Below are 11294 nucleotides of genomic sequence, written 5' to 3' on the forward strand. Positions count from 1 at the left end.
GCTTCACCACCTCATCAAACTTTGTCTGTTGTTATTGTTTTGATGTAGCAGCAGAAATGAAATATTGTACGTTTAAACCAGCTATTTCTTATTGACAGTACTACTGTGAGCGATTTCTGATCAGTTGGCATATAAGACTTCAGGATCTTTATCTGCATCCTGTAAAGGAAGTCCACTGTGTAAGACAATGACTCGTCTCAGTTGATTTTCAGACTTCTTTTGATGTGTGCGTGGTGTGTGATTTAGAATGTGAAACTATTTCAGTTGTAATCTGATAGATAGTAGTATCAAGGGCAGAGGAAGGTTGTTAGTTGGCTCCTTAGAAGGTAGTAATAAAGTGCCAGAGTGGCGGCTGCGTCAATAACAGGAAGCGTCTGTAACTGCCGCCCATGCAGCTTGTTTTGTGTCCTCGCATTAAGCGCTGCGTTCTGCATCCATGCTTTCCAAGACTCCAATAACGGCATCCTCTGTGTGTAAAATGTACATTATAATAGAGTTATTCATCAGAAATTATGGAACTACACTCAAATGTGTGTTTCAGTCAGTTTCAAATCACTGTACAGCTGCAAAAACATGATGGTTTTTCTTTGGTGGCTTTTGACGTGGGACAAATATTAAATCTTATAGTTCAGCAGAGGGTCCTGACTGGCCCCCTTAAGGTTTAAAAAGCACAAACAAACTTAAAACTGTGAAGCTATCAACGAAGAAACCTAATCTGATTGTAACCTCACACTGTATGTGTGCGGAGGTCAGATGGGTACAGAGGTCAGATAGGTGCAGCCTCCAGTTAATAATAATAAAATGACTCTGCACCAATATATCGGTCAGCTGATGTTATTGGCCTATCGCAGACATATCGTTATGGTATCGGTTCGGTGTATATGTTATCCGATATGAAAATTTCCTCAACAAAGTTCTTTCTTTGAGTCATATCGGTGCGCAATCCACATAGAAAAGGTCTGTTTTCATTCACTATATCTATGTCTTTATGTTTCAGGAGCCGTTCGTTCCTCAGAAAGGGAATAAAGTAACCTGGTACTCCTGCGGGCCTACAGTGTATGATGCCTCACACATGGGACATGCCAGGTAAACAGATCAAAATAAAAAGTATTCATGATGTGAATTTCATCCATAATTGTGCTCAGTTCTTCAGTTATAACAGATCTTATAATCTGTCTCTTTAGGTCCTACATATCTTTCGATATCCTGCGAAGGATACTGAGGGACTACTTCAAGTATGATATCTTCTACTGCATGAACATCACAGACATAGATGACAAAGTAAGTCTGATTTATAACAAAGGCTTTTTCTTCACTGGGTTGTACCTTTTTTTATTAAATTAAATAAATTAATAGAAATATATTTCCTATTTTCTCTTGTAATCATTTGTGCTACTTAAAATAAAATTGTCAAACTTCTTTATGTCTTGACATCAAAAATCTGAAAAAAAGTTTATATCCACACAAACAAGGCCATCAGTCGGATTTGACCATTTCTATTTTCTTAATGCCATCGAGTCAGATTCCCCTTGAAATCAATTAAGGCGATAGAAACACTACCGCTTTTGTCCACAGGGGTCGCCAGAATCAACATAAAATATGTTCCTCATAGGGGCTTTAAGCAAACAGCTGCATGTCCACTTTCACAGTTTCAAACAGCGTAAACTGTCCGTATGTTTCCATGTTTTCTGCATGCGTGGGCTTAATGTCGGTCTTTCTTTCTCTCAGATCATTAAAAGGGCTCGGCAGAACTACCTCCTGGAACAGTACAAGGAGAAGCAGCCGCAAGCTGCTCAAGTACTGCAGGATGTCCTGAGTGCCAGAGGGGTGAGACCGGACTCCCAATGAGCCTTTGATACAATACAAGAAGTTTAACTGTAGAAGCTTCTATTCATACAAAGTGCATCTCTCCTTAAAACCACCATACCTGCAGGTTACCTGTAGGTTTCTGTCTTTCCACCTCAGTCGTCACATGTGTGTTCCTCTCTCTGTCTTCAGCCCTTTCAGGAGCACTTGGCTTCAACAACAGACCCCGACAAGAAGCAGATGCTGGAGAGGCTGGACGCGGCTGTTACAGCGGCCCTGCAGCCCCTGCAGGCGGCGATTGAGGGCAAAGCAGCAGCGGAGGTCATCCAACCTCTGGCTCAGGTGAGACTGAGCTCACATGGTCTTCATAATACTGTTAATGCTGCTATTATAAGTACTGTAGTGCTGCAGAGGAGCCCTGGTCTACAAATGTTGTTCTTCAGATGTAAGAAAACATGTTTGTTTGGTACAGACCCCCAAAAATGTCACATCATCGTCATTTTAATTGTTTTTTTCAGTGAAAATTAAATTTTTGACACAAAAATGATTATTCCCTATAATCAAAAATCATACCGGAATCGCAGTATCTGTAAAAAAGTTATCACAATATGAAGTTTTTACCACATTGTGCAGCTCTAATTCACAGTTTATTTGGAATAAACAGAATAAGTTACTAGTGTGAACAGAAGTACAATACATCTTCTTTACTTAGTCTCATAGAATTCACAATATCTCATTATTTGCTTTTAATTGATTGATTTATACATCCTGTCAGAGTAAACCGAGGTAAATTGATTAGTTATTTTAAAAAGGATACTGATTTCCAGGCTCTTCTGTTTTTAAGGTGCTGCTGGAGAATTCCAAGGACCTGCTGTCTGATTGGTTGGACAAACAGTTTGGAAGTCAAGTCACAGAGAATTCAATCTTCTCCATTCTGCCTAAATACTGGGAGGGAGAGTACCATAAAGACATGGACGCCCTGAACGTAAGTAGAAGGAAAGCAAACTTAATGCAGCAATTCCCTCTATATATGTAAATAATATGTGTCCTATAAACACAGCCTGCATTATAATGAAGTTCTGTAGAGCTGAAGAGAAGTCCTGGCCTCAAATGTCACATCATCATGATTTTATTGTTTTTTTTAAGTGAAAATTAAATTTGTCATACAAAAATGATATTTTTTCTTTAGAGTTCAGTCTTTAGATTCTCTGAAGAAAATCAAACAGTACACAATCATGTTTTAGATCAGTGGTTTTCCTTAAGAGACCTCTTTTCTATCATTTAGTAAACTGACAAAGGGACATATTTGATGGATAATTCATATTATATTCAATGTAAAACAATAACAGTAGATAACAACTGATGAACTGCACAATGAACCCAAACAGTGAACACAATAACTGCAGGAAGTTTGTATAAAACCAGAGATTTGGATGAATTTGAAGCAGATTATTTCCGGTGAATATTGATCAGAGATGAGTTTTACTGATATTTTTAGTAACTTCTCTGTCTGTATGAGTATTTTCTGTTTTAACAATCATACAAACTATCTACAACTTAAAGAAAAATACAATTTTATTTCATTTTCTTCAGAAAAATAAACAAAATGCAGTCCCGACATCGAGGTTGGCAACACTTATGACAATGTAGATCTTGTTATGTTGTTGTTTCTGTGTATAAACTGTCTTTATGATCTTCAGGTTCTCCCCCCAGACGTTCTCACTCGAGTCAGTGAATACGTTCCAGAGATCGTGGAGTTTGTGGAGAAGGTTGTCTCCAACGGTTATGGGTGAGGAGGAAACCGTTTACAGTTCATATTCACACACATTCTCAGTTATTACAGTGGAGATTTTAATCACTTGTTTTTCGGATGTCTACAGGTATGAATCTAACGGTTCTGTGTACTTTGACACCTCGAAGTTTGACGCCTGTCCGCACCACTCATATGCCAAACTGGTGCCAGAGGCAGTGGGAGACCAGAAAGCGTTACAGGAGGGAGAAGGTCTGCTACATTTCGACTATCAGAGGCTTTTTTATGTCCCCATGTGTAGAAGTTTTATATGATTTGAAATTATTCTGATGGTAAAAGTAATCGCCAAAGTCAAGAATGTTCCACTCTTCCACAGAGGGGCTTTAACATGAATGAAATTGTATCTTTTAGGTGACCTGAGCATCTCTGCTGACAGATTAAGTGAGAAAAAGTCTCCCAATGACTTTGCCTTGTGGAAAGCGTCCAAGCCCGGAGAGCCGTCATGGGACTCTCCATGGGGGAAGGTGAGGGTTCGTTCTTAATGTGGGTGTGTCGTTAAACTGATATCCAACAGAACTTCCAATATTTACTTCCCAAGATGCCCTTGCTAGATGGATTTTTAATCCAAAAGACTATGACATGATTGATTGATCATGGATTGTTTTGTGTTTTCCTGGATGTTCTCACAGGGAAGGCCTGGCTGGCATATCGAATGTTCAGCCATGGCTGGCTCTATCTTGGGAGAGTCCATGGACATCCACGGTGGGGGGTTTGATCTTCGATTCCCCCATCACGACAACGAGTTGGCTCAGTCTGAGGTACTAAAGTCTCTCATTATTATTGATTAATGTTATTGAAACTACTACTCCCATTACACAGAGTGATGACTGTGGTGCATTTAAAGACATCACAGCAGTTATAGAGAGAGTAAAACACAGATTTTGACCTCCGTTGGTGATTACCCTCCCAGGCTTTCTTTGAGAATGATTACTGGGTCAGATACTTCCTGCACACCGGCCACCTGACCATCGCTGGCTGCAAGATGTCAAAGTCTCTGAAGAATTTCATCACAATTAAGGACGCTCTGGCAAAGAACTCAGGTGATTCATGTGGCCTAAATATCCCCAAATGTGTCAGAGCTTCATTTGGACATTAGTACAGCCCTGTCACAAGCCTCTGTTTCTTAGAGTCTATAGAGATAAAAAGATTTGTAACTAGTATTTTGTTACTGCGTCAGATAAATGGAGGCAGTAGATATTGGTTTAACCGTCCTCTTTTGTCCACCTGCAGCTCGCCAGCTCCGTCTGGCCTTCTTGATGCATTCCTGGAAAGACACCCTGGACTACTCCCCCAACACAATGGAGTCAGCCGTCCAGTACGAGAAGTTCATGAATGTAGGTGACGATACGACAAATGGGCCTTTTTAGTTTAGAGGTGGTTTAAATCTTTTATTTTATTAACCTGCTGTTTTGCGTTTTCATGTAACAGGAGTTCTTCCTGAATGTGAAAGACATCCTGCGCACTCCGACCGACATCACCGGTCGGTTTGAGAAGTGGGAGGAGGTAGAGATGGAGCTCAACAACAGGTGAGAGAGGAATAAGAATAACTGCCTTTAAAACCGCAAGCTCTTCTGCTCACCGCGGGCAGCGCCGGAGCCCGTCACCGTCTCATCTGCACATCTGAGTTCAGACGCACCAGTTCTAGACTAAAAGCCAATGGTTACTTGTGTTGTCCAGTTTCTACAACAGGAAGTCCGCCGTCCACGAGGCTCTGTGTGACAACGTGGACACTCGCACCGCCATGGAGGAGATGAGAGTCCTGGTCAGCCAGAGCAACAGCTACATCGCCAGCAGGAAGAGCGCCAAGCTGAGGCCCAACCGCATGCTGATGGAAAGTATCGCCGTGTATCTCACCAACATGCTGAAGGTGAGACTTTCTGACTGTGCTGTCAGGCTGACCTCTGTGGGCTAAAAGGTTAATATTAGGCAAGGAAAGGCAGTATGATCTATAAAGCACGTTTCATACACAAAGGCAGATTCAAGGTGCAGGTAAAAGGCCGGCGTACTTTGTGAACAACAGATTTTCGTCTTGAAAAGAGAAACAAAATCTTAAAATACAAAAATTCCTTGTGCTGTTTTATATGAGCAATAAAAGCAGCGTGACATGAGTCTGTTGTCATTTAGATATTTGGTGCCATTGAAGAATCGGAGTCCATCGGTTTCCCAATGGGAGGACAAAGTCAGAATGTGGACGTAAGTAAAGAGACTCTGTTCATTGTGTTAAGCTCACTTTTCCGTACATCCTGTTCCTAACATCCCATAATAAGTCAATCTAGTTAGCAAACAAAAGCTCTGATATCCTGCACCTGCCTCGCCCAGATGTTAAGGATTTCCTTCTATTGAATGTCTAAATTAAATGTCTGTTTCAGATTTCAGATAATCTTTTGTCAAAACAAATGTCTTTAAATAATAATAATAATAATAATAATAATAATAACATCACATGCTATAAAAAGCTGACGGCGTTGTGTTTTCCAGCTGGAGAGCACAGTGATGCCGTACCTCTCCGTGCTGTCAGATTTCAGGGAGAGTGTCCGAAGGATTGCCCGCGAGCAAAAAGGTGAGGACTCGTGTTTTAATTTGACTCTCCAGAGATGCTAATATAAATATATAATATAATATATAAATCTCATGTAAGTGTTGAATCAGAGACGGTTGAAGCGTCATAACACTTTAATCCTATCTAGTGACGGAGTTGCTGCAGCTGTGTGACGTTGTCCGCAATGATACATTACCCGAGCTGGGAGTCCGACTGGAAGATCATGAAGGTAAACTTTAATATTCTGACCTCTAAAGCAAAAATAATGATGAGGAAAAGAACATTATCTTTTTCTGTTACAGTTTAATGAACTTTGAACCAACTTCATTTAAAGCTTCTACAAGGAGCTTTCGTTTTGTGTTGATCACTGTCTCCCAAAGCCCAAAGTGATGCCCTCAAATGTTATGTTTTGTCCACAAGCCAAACATACTGTTTACTGTCATAGAGGACTAAAGAAAATAGAAAATATTCAAATTTTTTAAGTTGAAATGGGAGAATTTTGACATTTTTTTTTTATAAAATTACTAAAACTATGTTCGATTACTAAATATTTTGGGGATTCATTTATAGTTGACAAATAATCAGTTAATTGACCGATCACTGCAGCTCTACCCTGAATTTCCAAGTAAATGTTGCATGATCGTTCTGTGCAAAAACCTGCTTTAATTTGGGTTTTATTTTGCAGATTTTCTGTTGAGACTGAAACTTAAAGCCGGGTAAATTACAAGGAAAGTTAATTTTGTGTTGGTTCTAGCGCCCCTGTGGACGAAAGCGGTAGTGTTTGTACCGCCTCATTTCATTGATTTCAAGGGGTAACCTGGTGGCAGGCATTAAAAATAACTATATATAGAAATAATTAATCTTTTCACTGATGGTCTTGTGTGTTTATGTATTTCATACAGAGGCATCAGTATTAAATTGACTTTTTCATATACAGTTAATCTCATTTTGTTCAAACAAGCGACTCTGGCATCCTTGACGTGATTGAAAAGGGAAAACTAGGATGGACACAGTAATACTTTCTGAAAATAAATGTGCTTCTAGTCCCATACTGAGTCTGACTCTTGATGTTGCAGGCCTGCCCACTGTGGTCAAACTGGTGGACAAGGAGACGTTACTGAAGGAGCGAGAGGAGAAGAAGCAGGTGAGGCAGGATTAAAGTTGCAGAAACTGGAAACCGATAACTCTCAACCAATAATGTCTGAACTATATTAATCATTTCTTCTTAATTATCTGTGAACATCAGATGGAAGAAGAGAAAAAAAAGAAGAAGGAAGAGGCTGCCAGGAAGAAACAAGAACAAGAGGTCAATCAGATGGTTCCACATAGAAGAAGATTTCTTTTGTTCCTCTGATAATGAACATGTTCACTAACTCACATCTTTCACTGTTTCAGATGGCTAAACTGGAGAAGATGAAGGTCCCTCCATGTGAAATGTTTCGTGCAGAAACTGACAAGTATTCCAAATTTGATGAAATGGTAAATCCCTCACCCTCTTTCAGACTCTGAATTTTGAAAGAAATATTCAAAGCAGGGCTTCTTGAAGGCAGGACCTATGCAGGGTTCCCACACTTCCTGGAAAATCTGGACATTTAGAGACTAGTTTTCCAGTCATGGAAACTCATGGAAACTCATGGAAACACCTGGAAATTGATTAAAACGACCAAATATCCTGGAAAACTTTGAATTGTGTTGTAGTCCTCGCACTCAGATTGTGTATATTGTTTGAAACTTGACTGTTTCAAACTATCTTTTAGGCGTTGAGTCTCAGCAAGTGTTTTAAGTTATTTTTAAAGTTGATGTTATTGATATATATACTGATATATAATATTTAAGATGTTAACTCTGATCTGAACACGAGCTACATTCACAGAGCCTCTCTGATAAACAGCCTCGTCCTGCATTAGAAAAGTTCAACAACCAAAGAGGACATAGAACAATGAGAAGAAAACACTGAATCTGTCATAAAAGAATTCTATTAAGTCTGTATAATTGTTAAAAATGATTAAAAACACACAATACAGACAAAATTTTATTAAAATATCAGGAAAACTCATCTCTGATCAATATTCGCAGGAAATGATCAGCTCAAAATTCATCCAAATTGCTCGTTTTACACAAACTTACTGAAATATCCATAAAACCTGTCACTTATTCAGGGGTTGTTAGTTTACTCAGTGGTAGAAAAGGGGTCCCTGAAGGAAAAAGGTTGGGTACAAGTGCTCTAAAGTGTGGTTACGTTGCTCTTTCCATGTGTTCATTTGAGTTTTCTTTTGCCGATTTTCTGGAAATTGGGTTAATATTTATTTAATCAGAACTGTACTTGTTTCGTTGTTTCAGGGTTTCCCCAGTCACGATGTCGAAGGGAAGGAGCTGAGCAAGGGACAAGCCAAGAAGCTGCGCAAGCTCTACGAGGCCCAGGAGAAACTGCACAATGAGTATCTTCAGATGAACCAGAATGCCAACTGATTGTGTCCACAAACTCTCCGCGCTCTCCAGAATACCTGCAGAATAAATGATAAAGGCCAGAGATGCTGGGTCATCGTTTGTCTCCTCGTTATCTGTTTCGGAATCAGAAAACAACAAAAACAACTCCACAAAAAAAATAACGGTTAAAATTTATATAGTCTGTATCTTTTTCTAAATTCTGGGGGGATCGAAGAGAACCAGCATCCTCCTGCTTCTCTGAAGTGAGGTTTAATGATGTGACGGAGTAGCACAGTGCTAACAGGGTCTCCAGATGTTTTCTACATTAATCATGTTTGTGACTGAGACTCTGTAACACTGACAGGCAGTTAAAGCATTTTTTTATTGTATAATTTAACTTTGAGTTTAGATATCAGCTATAAATGAAAGAACTGAACTGGGATACACCTGCAGTATTTACAGATGGCTGACAAATTAAAAGAGAAACCAACGTTAAGTGTCCTGTATGGAAACATCTGCACTCATTTATTCAGATTTCTTCTTTAATTTGTCACCTCTCTGGCTGAAGGCTCTCGGACTGCAACCAACCACCAAAGGAGATGTATTCATATTGCTTGTTTTATTCGACCAAATCTGATCTCTGTCTAACAAAAGCATCAAATTCTAACATCTGAGAAACCAATGTTCTAGAAGGGACCTTTAATATTATTTAAAGATTTTTAGCTTCACCCATTGTGGATTTTTTTTTTTTTTGGTGATGTTTAGAAATATATCACTTTATACAGACGCTGAATTAGCTGCTGATAAAACGTATCATGAACTTTTTATAAAAACTTCAGTTAGGTTAATCTCTCTCTTAGTCCCTCATTTTTACAGACTTTTGGAAAAAATGAAAACCGATATCAGCTGATAGGAATAGAAAGATAACTTGTATTGTGCATCTGCAGCTCAAACAGCACCATTACCAAAAGACTCATTTTGTAACTCGGCAGTGTGTCAGAGGATGCTGAAGACTTCAAACACTGAAAGAGCCGCCATGTTTCATTCCACTTTTACATATTTACCAGCTGCTTTATGACAAAAATCTCTGTACTTGGAATATTTTAGATAATTCAATACTTTTTTCTACACATTTGTATCAATATTATAAATTGTCTGGATTTCTACAATCTTAAAGAATGAGGCTGCTGATATTCTTTAATTTGTTTGTCGTCAAATTCCATGAAAAGACCAAAGGCGCCCATTTGTTTCAACTGAAGACACAAAAAAAGCTCACATATATAGTTAATTCTTTAAAAAGGTTCATTAATTCCCTCAAACAGCTACTCACTAGTTTTTATCAAACATCATTCAAACAGGAGGAAATAGTTGTTAGGGACTATTTTCAGCGGTGAGTCAAAAATTAAGCTCTGAGCCACTTACAAGATAATTCTTGTTTATAGGATCAATTCATTGTTGGTTTTGCTCTTTTCGTGGGATTTGTTGACAATAAGAAAAATACAGAACATCTCCAGAATGATCCTTTTAATCTACGCTGCTTTCTCTCATCATACTGCGAAATATAACAGCTCAGACTCTCAGTGTGGTCTCTCACAGCTCCAGTGGCACCACATGAAGAGAGGCTTTTTATTATTCAACCGTCCATTAGGCTCATGTGTTTTTGTACTGTATGTATTCAGTTTCATGGTTATGTGACGGCATAGCTGCAGTAACACTTTCTCATTGGAAGATGCTCCAAATAAAGAGGCTGTAAACGCAACTGATTCCCTTTTAAGAAATAAAATTGATCATCATTGTGAACTCTTGAGACTTCTGGGAGGTTGACTCTCATCCTTGGCAAGATAATGTCATCATTGCAGGAACCAGCCGAGATAAACAAATGTTTATTACTCCAATAACAGACATTCAGACAGAATGAGACTGCAAATTTGATTACAAACTGTCTTATTTTAAAATTCTGTATGTCTGAATCATGTATACTGATGCAACCATTTAGTGATTTCGCTGCACAATCTAAATAAATGCTTAAACGGGACCAGGCACATGTGTTTCTCATGTTATTTCATATGTTTCTATAAACTGTGTTTCCTCTAAGTTGAGCTGTGGGTTGAGGGCCAAAGAAGAACAGGTCACAAATCACAGCTTGTTCTGAATATTAGCAGCTAGTGTTGTACTTTTAGTTCAGGTTTTTATTGAATAAAGCAGTGGTTCCCACCCTGGGGGTCGCCAAAGCTTCACTGGGGGTTTTAATGCATGTTGAGAAACTATAGCCTACATATTAAGCCTATATCTCATCGTCCTACATTTAAAAGGTACGCTGTTATAACAACCAAAGAGCTGATAGAACAAGCGTCAGGGAGAAGAAAACATTGAATTTGTCAAAAAATAAGCCTATTATGTCTGTATGATTGTAAAAAAAAATCTATAAATATACATAATACAGACAGAATTGTATAAAAACTTCTTATTATTAAATTAAATCTGATCAATATTTATAGGATATAATCTGCTCACATTTTACACAGACGTCCTTCAGTTGTTCTGTATTATTATTGTTATACATTGAATATAATATGAAATATCTCAAATAAAACAACTAATTGAGTGAGGGGTTATCAGTTTAGTGATGATATAATGATAGAAAATGGTCCCTTAAGGAAAAAGGTATAGCTTGATAAATTATTAGGCTTTTGTATGATTTTGACCAGACTT

The 11294-nt window shown here is 38.5% G+C and overlaps 1 protein-coding gene across 3 annotated transcripts in view; it reads left to right on the top strand.

The window, feature by feature from the left end:
* The window catches only part of cars1 (cysteinyl-tRNA synthetase 1), a 15551-nt gene extending 4929 nt beyond the window's left edge, over positions 1 to 10622 (top strand). For all 3 annotated transcript variants that reach the window (XM_035682305.1, XM_035682307.1, XM_035682308.1), the window contains 20 exons: positions 998 to 1086; positions 1185 to 1281; positions 1729 to 1827; positions 1999 to 2148; positions 2651 to 2791; positions 3507 to 3595; positions 3687 to 3808; positions 3968 to 4080; positions 4246 to 4374; positions 4527 to 4656; positions 4847 to 4950; positions 5045 to 5142; positions 5294 to 5483; positions 5741 to 5809; positions 6095 to 6176; positions 6304 to 6384; positions 7232 to 7299; positions 7402 to 7461; positions 7551 to 7634; positions 8496 to 10622. In XM_035682305.1, the coding sequence (XP_035538198.1) occupies positions 998 to 1086; positions 1185 to 1281; positions 1729 to 1827; positions 1999 to 2148; positions 2651 to 2791; positions 3507 to 3595; positions 3687 to 3808; positions 3968 to 4080; positions 4246 to 4374; positions 4527 to 4656; positions 4847 to 4950; positions 5045 to 5142; positions 5294 to 5483; positions 5741 to 5809; positions 6095 to 6176; positions 6304 to 6384; positions 7232 to 7299; positions 7402 to 7461; positions 7551 to 7634; positions 8496 to 8624 (2124 nt within the window). In that variant the 3' untranslated portion in view covers positions 8625 to 10622. The remainder of the gene's footprint in view (positions 1 to 997; positions 1087 to 1184; positions 1282 to 1728; positions 1828 to 1998; positions 2149 to 2650; positions 2792 to 3506; positions 3596 to 3686; positions 3809 to 3967; positions 4081 to 4245; positions 4375 to 4526; positions 4657 to 4846; positions 4951 to 5044; positions 5143 to 5293; positions 5484 to 5740; positions 5810 to 6094; positions 6177 to 6303; positions 6385 to 7231; positions 7300 to 7401; positions 7462 to 7550; positions 7635 to 8495) is intronic.
* Positions 10623 to 11294: the final 672 nt, after the last annotated feature.

Source organism: Morone saxatilis, unplaced genomic scaffold (genome assembly GCF_004916995.1).
Source record: "Morone saxatilis isolate NCDOM2014 unplaced genomic scaffold, NCSU_SB_2.0 Contig11, whole genome shotgun sequence".
In the NCBI taxonomy this organism is placed as follows: Eukaryota; Metazoa; Chordata; class Actinopteri; family Moronidae; genus Morone; species Morone saxatilis.